Source organism: Syzygium oleosum, unplaced genomic scaffold, assembly GCF_021117445.2.
Source record: "Syzygium oleosum isolate NSW1041296 unplaced genomic scaffold, Sole_v2.1 Sole_v2.35, whole genome shotgun sequence".
In the NCBI taxonomy this organism is placed as follows: domain Eukaryota; kingdom Viridiplantae; phylum Streptophyta; class Magnoliopsida; order Myrtales; family Myrtaceae; genus Syzygium; species Syzygium oleosum.
Genome location: NW_026607519.1, coordinates 261,328 through 277,546, shown reverse-complemented (window position 1 = coordinate 277,546; position 16,219 = coordinate 261,328). Strand labels below are relative to the sequence as shown.

The 16,219-nt window shown below is 40.0% G+C and overlaps 3 protein-coding genes across 6 annotated transcripts; 2 read left to right on the top strand and 1 right to left on the bottom strand.

The window, feature by feature from the left end:
• The first annotated feature begins 1,033 nt into the window (after positions 1-1,033).
• Positions 1,034-3,801, top strand: LOC115676909 (acyl-CoA-binding domain-containing protein 5-like). Of its 3 annotated transcripts, none has more exons than XR_008814908.1 (4): positions 1,034-1,605; positions 2,581-2,686; positions 2,759-2,905; positions 3,543-3,801. XR_008814908.1 is itself a non-coding variant. In XM_056305215.1 (4 exons), the coding sequence occupies exons 1-4, from the start codon at positions 1,094-1,096 to the stop codon at positions 3,554-3,556; spliced, it is 738 nt and encodes a 245-aa protein (XP_056161190.1). In that variant the 5' UTR covers positions 1,035-1,093; the 3' UTR covers positions 3,557-3,801. The 3 variants fall into 3 exon arrangements, 2 of the variants coding, with proteins under 2 accessions (XP_056161190.1, XP_056161189.1); XM_056305215.1 differs by having other exon boundaries at positions 1,035-1,605; positions 2,800-2,905; XM_056305214.1 differs by having other exon boundaries at positions 1,036-1,605; positions 2,797-2,905.
• Positions 3,802-5,850: 2,049 nt separating this feature from the next.
• LOC115676908 (uncharacterized) lies at positions 5,851-10,992 on the top strand. Of its 2 annotated transcripts, none has more exons than XM_056305178.1 (9): positions 5,851-6,185; positions 6,307-6,451; positions 7,024-7,192; positions 7,352-7,601; positions 8,577-8,665; positions 8,867-9,049; positions 9,180-9,226; positions 9,327-9,411; positions 10,321-10,992. In XM_056305178.1, the coding sequence occupies exons 1-9, from the start codon at positions 5,981-5,983 to the stop codon at positions 10,453-10,455; spliced, it is 1,308 nt and encodes a 435-aa protein (XP_056161153.1). In that variant the 5' UTR covers positions 5,851-5,980; the 3' UTR covers positions 10,456-10,992. The 2 variants fall into 2 exon arrangements, with proteins under 2 accessions (XP_056161153.1, XP_030455804.2); XM_030599944.2 differs by having other exon boundaries at positions 9,141-9,226.
• A 144-nt stretch (positions 10,993-11,136) lies between these two features.
• Positions 11,137-16,198, bottom strand: LOC115676910 (probable prolyl 4-hydroxylase 9). Its single transcript, XM_056305181.1, has 8 exons — positions 15,920-16,198; positions 15,699-15,818; positions 15,233-15,390; positions 14,693-14,795; positions 13,341-13,436; positions 12,049-12,114; positions 11,861-11,980; positions 11,137-11,441 (listed from the first exon to the last, which is right to left on the bottom strand). The coding sequence occupies exons 1-8, from the start codon at positions 16,040-16,042 to the stop codon at positions 11,361-11,363; spliced, it is 867 nt and encodes a 288-aa protein (XP_056161156.1). The 5' UTR covers positions 16,043-16,198; the 3' UTR covers positions 11,137-11,360.
• Positions 16,199-16,219: the final 21 nt, after the last annotated feature.

The window sequence follows — 16,219 nt, the reverse complement described above, 5'->3', positions numbered from 1 at the left end:
GGCTCTTTTCGGGAAGATGAACAGTGATGAAAAAAAAAAAGAAAAGAAAAAGGAAAGAAAAGAGAAAATTAATAAAATCTCTCCAAGTGACGACAATTTAAGTAGAATCAGACACGTCAAATCATCGAGTGTGCCATATATAGGACGGCCGGCGCTGATCAGACCGCCGTATTTGCGATTTCCGACCTAAATTGGCCAAATGAACTACATTAAAATATCTTCAAAAGCTTCAAGAACTACATTGGCAAATTGGAAAGCTTAGGAGAGATTTCAAATTTTTTGGATAATTTTCTCTGGTTTTGAGTTTCTCTATAGACAAATTATGTACCTAAGTTTTGGTTATCAAAAAAAAAAATTATGTACCTAAGTTTCAATACCAATGAGCTAAGAAATAAAAATAGTCTAACTTTGCTTTTAGATACCAAAAGAATTCAAATTACATATATGGCATGTGCGAGAATTCAAAATTACGAGTGCGTTCGTTTAACTAAAAATTCGAGATTTGGAAAAAAAATTTCCACAAAATAGCTCACATTGCTTACATGAATGAATGATTACATAATACTTTCATCACCCACAACAATAGTCAGGCATCAATTATTTTCGATAATTAAAATATTATCCATCGACTAATTTTTCTACAATAATATGTCGCCGTGATTGCCTAAAATTTCTTTTACATTTTCAGTGCACCTAATAAAATTCATATTCCTAAGCCTAATGGTCGAGAGAGAACCATAACAATTGACAAAAAAAATAAAAAGAAGAGAAAGGGTCGAGACTTGGACACTTTGCTTCGATTACCACAAAATGTCGGGCGTGAACCGGAAATACGAAAAGTCCGAGGGCATAAAAGCAAACCAATTCCCGGTTATTCCTAGTACGTTTGCGAGGAATCCTATACGGTATACGCAGTCTCTGGTCCACCAGAAGAAGCGGGACCCACTCCGCCTGTGCGAATGCAGCAGAATATACCTTCTTCTTCTCTGCAATATCCCCTCTCTCTCTCTCTCTCTCTCTGCAAACTTCTAAGTTATCGTCGTAGCACTCGACTGCACTAAGCCTGTCCTTCTCTCTCTCTCTCTCTAGAGCCATGGTGCTTCACTTCGAGTTCCCCTTCTTCGTCATCCTCGCGACCCTCCTCCTCCTCTGCGTCGTCGTGGCCAAACTCCGCGACATGGCCGAGGCGCGAACCGCCGCCGAACCGGCTTCGCCGTCGAGCCCCGGATCGCGCAAGGACTCAGCCGGCGACGAACCCGTCGCGTCTCGGGGCGATGATCGAACGGCGAGGGAAGTCGGGACCGCCGGTTCCGAGGGTTCGGATGGAGTTCGTGCCGGAACCGGGACGGAACTGTGGACGAAAGAGTTCCGAGGAGGATCGGTCGGCGGAGACAACGACGACTGGGAGGGGGTGGAGAGAAGCGAGTGGGCGAGGCTTTTCGGGCGGGCCGTCCGGTTCGCGTGCTCGGCGCGGAATGCCGGTTTGATCTCGGGGATCCACGGCGAGCCGACGGCGAAGCTGTACGGGCTCCACAAGGTCGCGCTCGAGGGGCCGTGCGGCGACCGCCGGCCGATGGCGTTCAGGGTCTCGGCTAGAGCCAAGTGGTAAAGTCAACAACTTCATCAATATCTCTCTGATTATTTGTTGACTAATGATTATTATCTATTTCGTGAGTCATTATAATTCAGAATAATTTTGGAAGCGACAATATTGGTATTTAGAAGCAATCTACATCTGATTATTTACAATTAGAATAATTTTTATTATCCGTACCGTGACATATAAAACAAAACCGATCGCCCATATATTTATTGAGATCTTTTGAAATATTATATTATATCTATAGTATTTCGTTTCTAAAGTATTCTTGATTATCTATTAAGCAACCACTGTATCATTGGCAAGATGCATAAGTAAATAATTTTTCAAAGTATTCTTAATTACCTATTTAAAAAATACTGTATCCATAGCAAGATGCATAAGTAAAAGAATTATATTTAGGATTAATGCCATTGAAAATCTCAAATCGATACTTCCATGACACAATTACTAACATCTAATTTTCGTCTCGCAAAAACTTAAACCGGTACCTGATCCAAATTTACCCCCTTTTGGCATTTCGTCCAATATGTTCATTTAAAATGCAGTGGTTGCCACATGTCTTCATACGTATTCATTTTGATGGCAAATTGGACAAAATGCTAAAGAGGTAAATTTGGGTTAGGATACGAGTTTCGAATTTTTTGTAAAACAGGAATTTGTTTTTGTTAGATGCGTGATGGATATCAGTTTGCGATTTTTAATAGTATTAACCCATATATTTATCTTTCAGATGTATCGCTATCAAAATTTGATTCCCCTCCCTCTCATACATAAGACCCTTTTCAGAAAAATCAAATCCAAGAAGAATAATCGTATTTTTTTTGCCTATTTTTTGCAAGATTATATTTTCTGTATATTATTGGTAGAGATTCAACAATGTCTTCCTCTAGCCATGTATGGATTCTAGCCATATTAACAGGAAAAAACAATGATTGCAATTTTAATGATTACAATTTGTGTGGGGTTGTGAGCTTTAGGAATGCTTGGCGACAGCTTGGGAACACGAGCCCGGAGGTTGCCATGGAGGAATACATCAATCTTCTCTCAGAAAAATTTCCCAACTGGATGCAGAACGATGGGGTCGTAAGTAGTTTGATCTTGCTTGTCCCATTTATGTCTTCTTCGTTTCTTTGCAAGAATTCCAGTTTCTTGAAGTATTTGTTCTGTTCTTTTGCTGGTGCTTTCTTGGTCAGGAGGAAGAAGAAGAAGAAGATTGTACAGATGCCGAAACATTTTGGAAGCTAATCTGCAATCTGAGGACAGTGATGGAGCAGCAAACGAAAAGAAAACTGACCGAAACAGGTACCATATCAGCATCTTTGACGGCTTTCTTCTGTCCCCCGAGTGTTTTTATTTTATGTAAAATCGGTCCCGCATTCGGTATAGATTGTACAAAACAAGAAAAGGCGGTCCGCCAGATCTGCTTTTTAAATTGGTGTTTGGTCCGTAGATTAAAAGAAAGCCGTGGACATAAAGGTGATTGAACTTACATTTGATTAAGAAAAGTTAGGATAAGTGAGGAAAACTACTAACACAGAGATTAGGAAATCATCGTGAATATTGAATTTGAGACCCTAATTGGAAGAAACTGGTCAATAAAGACTAAGCAAGTACCAATAATGTAAGAAATTCAAAAAGTTTTGGGTGAAAAAGAAGAAACTATTAGATGAGTGTAATATATGGAAAATTGAATACGAACCACTAGAATGGTGGGTCCCACAAATGCCTCCCCCGATTCGACGGTCCAATTTCATTTTAATATATGTACTAGGTTGATTGAATAATTTCTAGTGAAGAAAAATTAGCTCGAACTTTTCTCGGGACTCGTTTAAAGAGATCACTGTCCATCCTCCGTGGCGTGCTTTCATAGATATCCGACTTTTTTTTTCTTTTTTTTTTTTTCATGAGACTAACTTGCATCCTAATATCCTCTATGAAGATCACAGAAGCTGAATCCTGCGACATGATCCTGATGTCACTGGGCTCCATGATGCAGACAAGACTTTGGTGAACGAGGCACATCAAGAGATTGTACAGGCAATTATTTTGATTAGGGAGAGGATTATAACTCTTAGTCTAGCCATTGAAGTTTATCTTAGCTGATAGTAAACTTAGGTTTCATTTTGCACGTTTTAGGATCAACAAAGTACAATCTTCTATGTAAATTTATGACCTCATGAGAAAATGGTGCTTCTTCTTTCGGGGCGGAAAATACTTGTAAATATCAAAATTGCTGCGCTTTGTAAGTTTTATCTCGAACTCCTCAGGAGAGTGCAGACATAGAGAGAGGTTTCGAGTGTAATTTGACACTGAAAAGAAGAAGAAGAAAAAAAAATATATTTTTCCTTGAGTTCATGAAGGGTTTTCCTAGCATTTATTGTTTCTGGGCATGATGTTTAATGACCGAAATTGCCATTACATGTAGATATTTGAAGATTAGGGGAGTTTTTTTTTTTTTTTCAATGGTCGAAATTGTCTCATTTAAAAATGCAACGGTGTTAACTTTAGGACTTGATTGAACCAATTTAACATGTTTTAAAACTTAATTGTACTTTTTGCAAGTTTCGGAATTCAATTGCACATTTGCAATAAGTTTTATGACTCCTAATAAACATATCCCTTATTTTATTATATGAACGAAGGGGATACATTTATATAAGAGTGAAAAGAAGGTGCTCATGAACAGATACAACCATTGAATATTAATAGCAGTTGACTTCGAAGTTAAAGCATAATCTTTTGAAAAAATTAACATCTATTGCCAAAGAAAAAATTCGAATGATTCAGAGAACATTTTCTTAAAAATGGTCACTTATATCGCTCGAAATAATTATTAAATAAAAAATATTTTTATTATTGATAATAATTTATATCTAAATATTTTCATGGATGATGAGCATATTTATCATTCACTTATTTTTATGAACAATAATAACAGATCATTTTTAGGACTATATTTTTCAAATTATTCATTTTTCGTAAAACAAACGCATGCTAAGTTTGGTTTTGGCCTAAATTTGGAGACCTCGTCTCCTAAGTCCCCAGATAGCCGAATTCGATGGGAGATAAGATGAGAGAGTAGAATGAAAGAAATCGGGAATTCTCTAAATAACAATACGGATGGAGATGATGGTAACTCAAATCTGATCGGGACTCTATCTCGGATTACGAACTAATCGAATATGGTCACCTTTCAGAAAAAGGTTCACGAAAGAAATCCGATTTACAACTCTTATAGATCATCATCGAGCCATTAAGCAAATCGACCAGATTTAGTGATTCAAATAATTTGGAAATCCTTCAACTTTAGATGTGATTTGGGATAATTGCACAAATGGCATCTGAATTTTGATCCAAAGTGTCGTCCATGAATATTTAATTTGTTCAATGTGATCCCTGAACTTTTAGTATATGTTTAATCCAGTCCTTGGACTATATGAAAATGTTTAATATTTTCCCCGAACCACATATGAAATTCGGGAATCACATTGAACAAATTAAAAGTTCAGGGACGATATTGAACAAATTAAAAATTCAGAGACGGCATTGCGCATTAAATTGATGGGCCGCATTGAATAAATTAAAAATTGAGTGATAATATTGTACGTCGGACCTAAGATTATTGTCTATTCGTGTCGTTTTCCCAATTTTTCACTATAAAGCAAGTGCGGGAGTGACATGACAGATGAATGATATTACATTATTTTTTGGGAAAAACACTAAAACCCCAAATTTTAGTCATTGACATTTATAACTTTTTTTGTGACACAAAAATCCGACTTTCTTTTTGTGACACATTTACCCCAATGTATTTAGTCCATGGGCATTTTCGTCTTTTCTGCTTTTTTTTTTTTTTCTTTTTTTCCTTTCCGCGAGGGCCCTCCGCTGCGCGCTCAGCCGGATCGCCGAGGGGGGCCCTCGCCGCGTCGAGCGAGGCGGCCCTCGCCGGATCCGGCGAGGGCGGCCTCGCCGCGCCGGGCCGCCCTCGCTCGGCCGGCGGCGAGGCCCCCTCGCCGGATCCGGCGAGGCCCTCGCGGAAAGGAAAAAAAAAAAAAGACAAAATTGTCTCTCGACCTAAAATTAGTGTTTTTTTTTAATTAACTCAAGTTTATTGTCTAATCGTGTCGTTTTCCCAATTTTTTCACTATAAAGTAAGTGCGGGAGTGACATGACAGATGAATGATATTACATTTTTTTTTTTCTTGCTCCATTTTCTTTTTCCTTTTTCCCTTGTTTTCTTCTTGTTTTTCCCGGAAAATTAACTCGCCGCGCAACTCCCAGAAAATGTCGATCCACCGCGTCTTCCTTCATCCCCATTCTCTGCGGCGGCCGGAATTAGATACCTGAGAATCGCCGCCGTTCCGCCGCCGCGATCCCATGGCGGTCGTGATCGAAACCACCGCCTGGGAGCCGAACCCCTCCCTCTTCGTCTTCATCTTCCTCGCCTGCTTGCTCTCCGTCTTCCTCCTCCCCTACGCCGCCAGAAGCGCGCCGCCCCCTTCCGCCTTCGACCACGGGGCCCCGCTCTCCTCCTCCTCGCGGTTCCAGCGGAGCTTCCTCCTCCTCTACTCCCTCTGCTCAGGTCAGCATTCGCTCCTGCTCGGTCGCTCGGGTCGCCGATCGATTCGTTTCCCCCGTGCGCGCGCGCGGAGCGGCGTGTGTTTGAACTGAGCTTCGCTTCTCGTGCTGTTGTGTTTGGGCAGTGATGGAAGGGCTGTCGTCGGTGTTCGGGGAGTTCGAGTTCAGTTACTTTGGCGTGAGCAGGGAGCGGATGGTTTTGTCCCTTTGCGTTGGGTTCGCGGGCTCTCTCGTCGTTGGATCTTTCCTCGGAGTGCTTTCTGATGCAATGTGAGTTGGCCGAACTTGATTTCTTTCTTTCTCGCTTGCTCTCTTTCCATTGCTTCCTGGAATGTGTATTGTCGTCGTGTTGCTGGCTGCTATTTGAGCTGATGATTTAGTGAAGCAAACCAGGCTGAGAGGTAGGTGAGTATAGCAAAATCTAGCACGTGGGATGATTTCACAATTGCCTTACAACTGGGGATTGGATTTCAATCTGCAAATATGCGTGACCTGCTTTGATTGGGCTTACTTGCTGCTTTTATTACCTTCATGTTCTTCTAGGAACGTCCACTCTGTTTTTGAGAAATTACCATGTATTGGATATACTCTTTTGATGCAAATCTTGAGGAATTGTGACAAGTTGTTTACGATATTGGGTTATGTCTAGCAGGGACTTCAAGAATGCAAGGTACTTCTTGATAATTCTAATTCCTAGGCAGGTATTTTGTTGACAAAAGTATAGTTGATGGGATAAAGATAAAAAGGATAAATAAGGAAGCTTTTCTTTACGCGATTATGTGGCTAGTCCTACATTTGGAATAAATTATAGTACATGAACTGACGTATACTGCTGTCTGCAGAGGCCACAGGAAATTCTGTTTATTCTTTTGCATCTTGCACCTTTTTGTTGGCGTATGGAAGACGATAACTGCCCATCCCAGTGTTTGGGTAGCAAGTATATGCTTGTCTCTGGCTTCTTCAATATACTCTTTCAGTTTTGAGACATGGATGGTCGTTGAACATGAAAAGGTTCGTGTCAGAAGCTTCAGTTTCACTCCCATTTACTATAAGATGTTGACTCATATCATACAAGTTTCAACCCATACATTTTTCCTTCTCATTAGCAGTAGAAACCACACTTGGGATTGTAACAAGAGTTTGCATTTTTTGTTTCCTTTCTCTTTACAGCAAGGGCACAGAGAAGATTTATTGAGCGACACCTTTTGGTTAATGGCGTTCTTGGGGTCTGCATCTTTCATTGGAAGCCAGGTGCTTGCCAATTGGCTGATTGGTGACAACTTGAAAAAGAGAATGACTTCTCCTTCGATGGCAGCTGTCTTCTTGGCTTTGGTGGGCGTTATTTGTGTTGCACGGCTGTGGAGAGAATCTTCTCGAACGGAGGTATTTGAGGATCATGGCAGGTCCTATTTTTCCGATGGTAAGAGTTGGATCTCTCCTTTGCTCAATAGTACCAGTCTGCTATCGTATGAAAAGTATCCACTCTTCATTGAAGCTGACATCTCAACTTGAATTAATGGCTGATTAATTAGAGGTCTCAGATTATATTTGATGTTCCCATAGTGATCTCTGGTTTACATCAAATAACAGGAGTTCACTACTTATGAGGACATTCATGGATATTTTAAATACAGAGTATGATATTGGCTGAAGTATGTCTCAACATCAGATGCCTTAAGATTTGGAACCAAAAAGCACATGCTTAGTGATGTTACCTCACCTAAAGGGTTTAAAGGTGGGCTATATAGTTGTGTAGTCTTGTTGCATTGATCTTTGAAAAATTTGAAAAGTTCCTCCACAAGATTATTCATTGTGGGTTAGTTGAGGACCAAGATTGAGCGTTAAACTTGCTTACCTCGAGGCACAAGGGAGGTTATGACCAGCCAAAAGATGATTAGACGTGTCTGAATTTGAAATGCCCCTGCAGCACAAGGGTGTAGCTTTTGTCTACTAATCTTAATAGTGCTGAAGTAATCCAATAATCCGATGTTGGCAAAACTAATCTTGAGCAAATCTGCAAAGCTTTAAACAAAAATCTGCCTGAACTCAATAATCCGATGTTGGCAAAACGGCAATTAGGAAATTTTCTCGAGCCTGTGGCTCCTGTAAATGGCTCTCATTCCAAAATAATTGTGATGAATGGTTCCTTCTTTTCTTCTTTATCAGTCTATTTTCTCTCATCGCCCTTATCATTTGCTGCCATGTCAATGAATTATGTGCTCTTTTAGAATTGTTGGTTGTTTCAAGATCAAGCTATTTACATTTTAGTTAATGTTTTTCCTTATTCACTAACAAATAGACCATTTTATAGGTACCTTTTTAGATTTTACTCAGAATATTATTTAGTTAAAATTCTTGCATACATTCTTAAATTTGATCTACTTGTGGTTCACAGATAGAAGAGTATGGTTATTGGCATGTGCACAAGCTAGCCTTCACTTCTCTGTATCAATGTTTTGGATTCTCTGGACCCCCATGTTGGTGGTACGTTCTTGTTACACATCTTTCTGAAAGGGATATTAATATCGCCTGGAGGACTTACATGAACAGCAGCATTGATCCCATCCTTTGCACACAAAATGTTGGTTTCAACTACTAATTGTTTACTGGCACAAAAAAACAAGTCTCACTGTTTATACAAAGTGAGCTTACCCCATGATTTTATTGAATGCATTTGGAGTGCAGGCTGATGGCAGAGAACTGCATCTGGGCTTGATATATCCGTGTCTTTTGGGAGCAAGAATGCTCGGAAGCACAATTTTTCCTTGGCTCATAAGTGGATCTTTGTCATTTCGAACTGAAGATTGCATTCTTTATGCATTCATCATATCAGGTTGTGTGCTATCTGTTGTAGCCTATGACTATCAGGTATTTCTGTTTTCTTAAATGGCAATGCATGATTCGATATCTGATTTTGTAACCATCACATGCTGACAGAAACTATGCTTGTGTTGTGCAGGAAATTGGAGTTCTAGTGACATTATTCTGCTTATTTCAGGCATGTGTAGGCGTAATCCTACCTTCTCTTGCCAGATTGAGGACCATGTATGCCATTCTGAGCTGTTTGCTGGAATTTCAACACAAGATATTGCTAATTTTGATATATGGATGGATGTTTATGATTATTGCTAATTATGTTTTGTAGGTATGTGCCAAATGGCTTGCGAGGAGGAATGATAAGCTTTTCTCTTGCTCCTGCGAATGCTGCAGTTTTGCTATTTTTGGTGCAAGTGAGTTTCAAATACGATCTACTTTCTAGTCTATCTCCATATTTCTTGCGTGCAGTGGTGACGTAAACCAGGAGGGAGATCAATCAATTCTGGATTTGTACTGTATGATTTTTCGTTTAGATCATTAGGGTCGGAAAAATAGTCCAAGTTTTGAATGTAGATCAGCTTCAGCTGTAAATCGTAAGGCAAGGTTAAGGACATGATTGTTACAACTATCTATAAGTTTCACGGTGTGCCAGAAAATTTACAAGATTTTATGGAAGAGGAAATATGTCATGATTAGAAAGGACAAGATAAATAGGCTAGAAGCACTGGATTAATGAATGAGATTGCATTTGCTATGACGATTAAGTACCATAGTTAGTAAAAACCATTCTGCCTCTGTAGAAAGCTTCGATAATAGCTCTTCCATTGTGCATTACTTGCCGATTTTACATGGCCTTCTAGCATTGCAGACCTGGTCTAGAGTGCATATTTTCTGAAAGATGTTCTTAGCAACTAAGTGGCTTATCGATGAACTTAACAATCAGTATAAACATTAGTTTGTTCTTTTCTGATGTCCTGCACATATTTGCTGGTGGGTGACTTAAAGGTATTATCACTGAACCTTCTGGGCGTGAACGGTTTTATATATTTAGTAGAGAAGAACTTTGACATGACAGTGCCATTTGGAACCTTGTTTTACTAAACATGATGAAGAGCCAAATAATTGTCTGATCTTCCCACTCTTCTTCCCTCACTTTAGTCCTCTTGATGACTTTCTGCAACTTGTTAGTGGTTCATGTGTTTGGGTGTTGGAGCAACACCCATCAGGTTCTTTTCCTGAGGACTACCACAATTTAGCTTACTTGCATTTTCGGGTAGATCTATTGAGAAAATGTTTCCATTATGAGTTGTCAATTGTTCCAGGGAGGCTACTATCGCAGTATCAGTAACGCAGCAATTATGGCATTTGCTGCCATTGGGCTTTTTGCGGCAGCTGGTTGCATGCATGTCTTGAAGCGGTTAGGGAAGCAACCATACCAGCACTTGCGCAAGTTGTGAGTTCATCACTCGTTTGCCTATGTCTGGATCGCTTTGATGTGAATGGCTCATCAGTGGGACGGAGGAAGGATAAGGATTGGTTCCAATTGCGTATAAAATGTAGTGACAGCATGCAAGGGGGTCGAATGATTGGCAAAAGGTGTTGGTCAAATTCTACCGCCCTTACCCCAAGCAGAGGACAGAAATTAGTTCATTGCAAAGAAGATGCTATCAACAGCGACTATCAGTTGCGGAGTCTGTTTGAACCCTATGGAAATCAAGATATGAAAGCAAATCAATGCCAATTCATCAAAAGCCATATGAGAGAAGGCAATGATCCATTAGGTCATCATCTGGGGAATGAGGACCTCTTGCTAGCTGTGGAATTTTTGTCTGGCAACTATTTTGATGTTGCGAGATTTGAGTGACTGCATTCCATATTTTTTATCGTCTGAGACTCTGGAGATCAATTTTTGCCTAGGTCTCAATAAGGAAATCATAAGCTTTAGGGGGATTCTCATTTTTCCTTTTAATTCAAGAGTGGAGATTTTACATTAACCGTAATATTTGCAGCTTGAGAATGGAACGTTTCTTCTGTACCAAACAGAAAGTGAAACATCTATTTTAGAAGAAAAACTTAATACATGACTCTCTGGTCATCTGTTTGATTAAGTACAGAAAATGGAGCTCCCAAACCCAACTATCTTCGTATTATCAGTGAAACTTTCTCTTTGAGATGGGATCATCTGTAAATATTGACAGACAAAATGCTAATATGACAGTAATGGTACTGTTCATAAAGAAGAGGCATTTATTAAATCAAAAAGCCACTTGAGACTAATTAAATAATGAGTACATGCCTATGCTCGATATCGCAAACTCGTGCATAGTCTCACGGTGGTTAGTGACGCACTACGGACGATTAATCATCTCCCTTGGTCTCTAATCCACTTTGTTGCCACCCATTTCTCCCCTTTGATCACAGGACAGCTCCCGTGAAGTGAGGTCTGCAAAGGCCACCACAGAAATTGTTAAGCAGAATATTTTCATCTCTTTCAGTGTTACTAGAACTGTTGGGATAACAAGACTTGCACCAGAAAGTACTAAGAAGGAAAACTTAGGCAATGCTGACTCAACCGAAATAATGGTCTGAAACATGATTTTCTTACAGAGTCGGCAACTTGATAATCAAAGAAGCAACGCTTCTTTAAGAAGATCATAGACGACAGATTTACTAAGATGAGCAATTTCGTTTTCTTCCCAATAACACGATTTACTGGAAACAGGGGTCGAAAACTCTGCGAGTATAGCGCATCACATTGACTATAATCTAGGAGGTTCAGTACACATCTAGCACTTACAGTGTTGCAGGTCAGAGAAAAATATCAGCAGGCGCAGTTCATGATGATCGAGGAGAAGTACTCACAGGATCAATTGTACCATTTGGTAATAAGGAATAGAAGAGAAGTCCGTCACCCTGCTGTGGTTTCACCTTCAGTCCTACACATTTTTTAAAATCATAGGTCCCATCCATATTCCTACCATTCTGCATGACAGAGTTAAATGATTACATGGTTTAACCAAACTCAAGAGGAAGAAGATATTCAACCATACCTCAAAAGGGAACATAGTTTCTCCCCCCTCTTCAACGTCAGATAAGTACAGCAAAAAAGAGGCAACCTACACACAGATTGAGCAAGAGTAACATGACCAACCCTGTCAAGCTCTTGAAATGTAAATGTTGTGGCTACGTAAGAAAAAAGGGTAAACATATGAGTATTCTTGCACTTTGCCCCTATGCACATTTCTTTACCATCCAATTGATGAAATATGATAGGAAGAAACTAACAAGAAAGTCAGAGAACTAAAGCAAAAAAAACTTCACAGAAAGCATCAATTTATATTTAACTGACGAGCAATTTATTGTTGAGTGAACCTTCAATATATGTTCTGAAAACCGAAAATGAAAAGTTTTAAGCTTAAAGCTGGACAAGAATATCAAGAAAGCATGAAAACATACATCACTTGTCTATATATCCGAAGCACAAGTAAAAGAGCACAATCAAGATTAGACGACAAGAAAATAGCAGTGTTAAGTCAGTTTTGACAAGTTTCTTGTGTAGTGCACTTTTCTGAGTTTGAATTTTATGAATTTTGAGCACGTCCACCGGAGCAGGGCAACTGACAAAGGGGGAATAGCTGGGCAGTTTCCCAGCAGATAAAGGAGACTAGTTTGTTAATTTGCGAGTCCCACCTTGCCCAGAGGGTAGGTATCACACACCCCATCCCCACCCCCACCCCCGGCGCCCGTCTCCCAAAGAAAAAAAAAGCCTTGCTTCTAGGAGACCGCAGCTGTTATTGACAAATTAGTTGCTTAAAGAGCCTAACACATACTTTGGCAGGTAAATCATTGCAATTGAAAAGCAAGAAGTTCAACAGGGTGGAAGAATACGTCTTCTTTAACGCCAGTGGAATTTCTCAACTCTGGAGAGTAGATAACTTCTTCCGTGAGATTCCAATTATATAGCCCCACATACATACACGCACGCGCACTTAAACGCACACATGCACACAAAAGGAATCTATTCCATATGCTGCACTTCCCAGTATTTGAGAGCAGAACAAGAAAAACACCAAGTCTTTTCACTCCCATAAGCCATTTCGGAGAACCGTGGAGAGCTCAGCTAGCTTAATAATAGGTTGAACTGATGTAAAACACTGTGTTTCCAAGCCTTGTCGGTAGTATTTAATCTTGCCATTATCTTAAAATTTCATTCACAAAACTTCCATGATAAGGATATTTAAGGGATCAATGACATATGTTTACAAGGACATTATCATCCATGCCTCACCAAATTAGTAAATATACAAAAAGTAGAGGCAACGAATTTTTGTAGCAAGCATACCCTCTCGCTTTTTTGTGGGCCATATTGAGCGGGATTGAATGCATCATAGTGAGAATTATATTTCTGCCCAATCTCGTAGTGTAACACATTGAATGCCTGAAACATGGTGATATCCTCAAACAATTTTAGATCTTCCCTGAAAATGAAAGGTTAAGAAATTTAACCAAAAAGAGAGAATATATCACGTGCAGTGACTATTTGAGAATGAAGAAGAGCTTCAAACATAGGGCATAAACTAACAACATGTGCTTTTTCCCCCTCTATAAATGATTAGTGAAATGAAAACCTCGCAATCACAATTTGAGATCAAAAGAGGAAATAAGATTGTACACACAAACTATCAATGTGTGATTTTGTTTCTCTGTCAATAATCAGTGACAACAAAAACCTTCCAGCCAAAAGAGCAAGTTAGATTGTGTACACAACTTAACCACCATGACATGTTGACCAGAAAGTACCATACTATATATTCTGTTGAGATAACAGGTTGAGGAATGTAAATATATTTGGAGGTGGAGAACGAAGTTGGTTTTCGATATCCTAAGTTGTTCTTGTCCTCATTCTTTATACCATTATCTAACTCAAAAGTTGAGATGCAAATTATCTTGCCTTCTATTCATGATCATGAGGTGGGATACCTTCTATTCATGATCCTAAGTAGGCTACAACGACAATAGCTAGGGGTGAAACTGAGTCAAGCTATTTATGAGAAGCTCTTGCTTGCTCGATGATCACTCGAGATCAGCTCACCTCATTTCAAGGGAGCTCGAGCCGGAGCTATTGAGCAACTTGTCGAGTTGAATTCGAGATCGCCAATACTCAGCTTGACAAGCTCATGAGTCTAATCGACCCTAATCAAGCTTCTATTATTTTTTCAATGACATCTTCTAATTACAAAAAGACACAGAAATCGTTAAAATTACATATTTAACTCTAATACACATATGCAGGGAAACTGCTTGAGCTTATAAACTTGAGCTTGAATTCGAGCTCAAGCCTATAGTTTGTTACTCCATTGAGCTCAAACCGAGTTTGGAGACCCAAGCATGCGAGTTGAGTCAAGCTTGAGCTTAGCATTGTATCGACTCGCCTCATTGCACCCCTAACAACAGCCACTCAAGAGAAAGGAAAACAAACTAGTTAATTGGGTTTGTTCAATAGCGCTCAAGGTGGAAGAGGACTTTGTTCATTTGGATCATTCAAATATAAAATCTGAAGGTATGCCCTCTGATGTGAGTGAAGAGAGTAGTGGCAAAAAGTTAGGTAGGACTCATGTTGATGCATCACAAACTTACAAAATAATCACCCAAAAACTGCTACTGATAATGACGACTTCCAGGGTAGAATACTACCTCTCCATGTTCCCTTGGAAGCATCGTCACTCTTGCAATTTTCTCTTCAATAATGTCCAAGGTTCCAGTTTTGTCTTCAGAAGCACTTATGAACATGCCAGAACTGCGTGGAAAGAAACAGTTAACCAAACATTACAATAAAGCCGCCTCTTACTTCTACTTATGCAATGTTTGCGCATCGTCACACATACTTGGGTATAAAAAAAAAAAAATTAAGTAGAGGAACTTCAGATGCATAGAAAAAGTCATATTCATCCATTCTCCATAGTATCACGTTGTAGTAATTGCATTTCTGGTTATGGATTTGGCTTCCACATTTTCTCAAACCAATTCATAGGTAATTAGTCCATGCATCTCTTTAAAAGCTCCGTTGTTGTAGAATATAATGACAGCGAATGAAAGAACAGAAAAAGGAATGTCTTTCAGTTCATTATGTAAGGCACATAACAATGCAAATTGAGCCAGCTGACACAATTTAGATGTATGCACTCAAATCCTTAGATAACATCGACTAGTTTAGACAAAATAAAGAGAATACACCTTGTTCTAATGCCCTTCGTGTTCTGTGCTGTTTCTCCCTTTCTCAACGCCACGGTTGAAGGTGTGAGACTTCCCTTTGCCATTTTTATTATGAGTTGGCATTGTTCTGCTGTCGCAAAATTAGGAAAGTAGAGAGCACGAGGTCCCCAGCTCAACACCTACCCAAGAAACAAAGACAGAAAATCATATGAGACCATGTTCTCATCACAAAACAGAGAACACAAAAGCTGATCTTTCTCAGCACAAAAAGAAAAACCCGAAAACAGAGAAACGTAGCAAAGTCTGTTTCAATATTAACTTGATCAACCTTACTTCTTCTCTGTTTTGTTTGTCCTGTTTTTGTTCAGAGACCCACCCAGAAAGCACACCCCACAAAACATGCGTCCAACCAATATCACACAACTTCGAAACATCCAAGAGACGATCGCAAGTTCAACTACCAACGAATCACAACAGTGATGGAAACCTGGAAAGGAATCGAAACGAACGAATCATCCCCGGTCTCTCCACACAGCAACGGCGCATAGTCTCTCTCGTCCCTGACCGATCCGAGAACTCTCGCCCTTGTTCTTACTCCAGACGCATCCTACAAAGATAAAAAACGAACTCACCTCACTTCAACCCACTGTAAAAAAAACACGCACACCCAAAAAGCAAATCCAGGCGCGCACAACAATCACAGCAAACCTGAGGAAGAAGAGAGGAGCCGTAGAATCCGGCGAGGAAGAAGAAGGAGCAAGTGAAGAAGACCACAGGCAACCCCAGCTTCGACTTGGAGCTCCAGCTCTGCCTGATCGCTTTGCCTCTCATGTTTGCCGGCGAGCGAGCGGGCGAGCGATCGCCTCCGGTTTTCGCAATCCGAAGAAGCTTCCGACGGGGAGCGGAGAGCCGAATCGGAAGAGGAGGAGGTGGTGTTCTTGGTGCAGACGACGATGAAAGCTTTCGATCAAATGCAGATTCTTTCTTCTTCTTTCTTGCCAGTTCAGT

What these genes read in the sequence shown, in the direction of transcription:
- LOC115676908 (XM_030599944.2), top strand. Translation starts at nt 5,981, where the DNA reads ATGGCGGTCGTGATCGAAACCACCGCCTGGGAGCCGAACCCCTCCCTC. An exon ending in GGAGTGCTTTCTGATGCAAT is followed by an intron (nt 6,452 to 7,023) that starts GTGAGTTGGCCG and finishes TGCTGTCTGCAG; the next exon opens with AGGCCACAGGAAATTCTGTT. An exon ending in TTTTGCTATTTTTGGTGCAA is followed by an intron (nt 9,412 to 10,320) that starts GTGAGTTTCAAA and finishes CAATTGTTCCAG; the next exon opens with GGAGGCTACTATCGCAGTAT.
- LOC115676909 (XM_056305214.1), top strand. Translation starts at nt 1,094, where the DNA reads ATGGTGCTTCACTTCGAGTTCCCCTTCTTCGTCATCCTCGCGACCCTC. An exon ending in GTCTCGGCTAGAGCCAAGTG is followed by an intron (nt 1,606 to 2,580) that starts GTAAAGTCAACA and finishes TGTGAGCTTTAG; the next exon opens with GAATGCTTGGCGACAGCTTG. An exon ending in GGATGCAGAACGATGGGGTC is followed by an intron (nt 2,687 to 2,796) that starts GTAAGTAGTTTG and finishes TTTCTTGGTCAG; the next exon opens with GAGGAAGAAGAAGAAGAAGA.
- LOC115676910 (XM_056305181.1), bottom strand. Translation starts at nt 16,042, where the DNA reads ATGAGAGGCAAAGCGATCAGGCAGAGCTGGAGCTCCAAGTCGAAGCTG. An exon ending in GCTCCTCTCTTCTTCCTCAG is followed by an intron (nt 15,819 to 15,919) that starts GTTTGCTGTGAT and finishes TTATCTTTGTAG; the next exon opens with GATGCGTCTGGAGTAAGAAC. An exon ending in TTCCAAGGGAACATGGAGAG is followed by an intron (nt 13,437 to 14,692) that starts GTAGTATTCTAC and finishes ACCATGTTTCAG; the next exon opens with GCATTCAATGTGTTACACTA.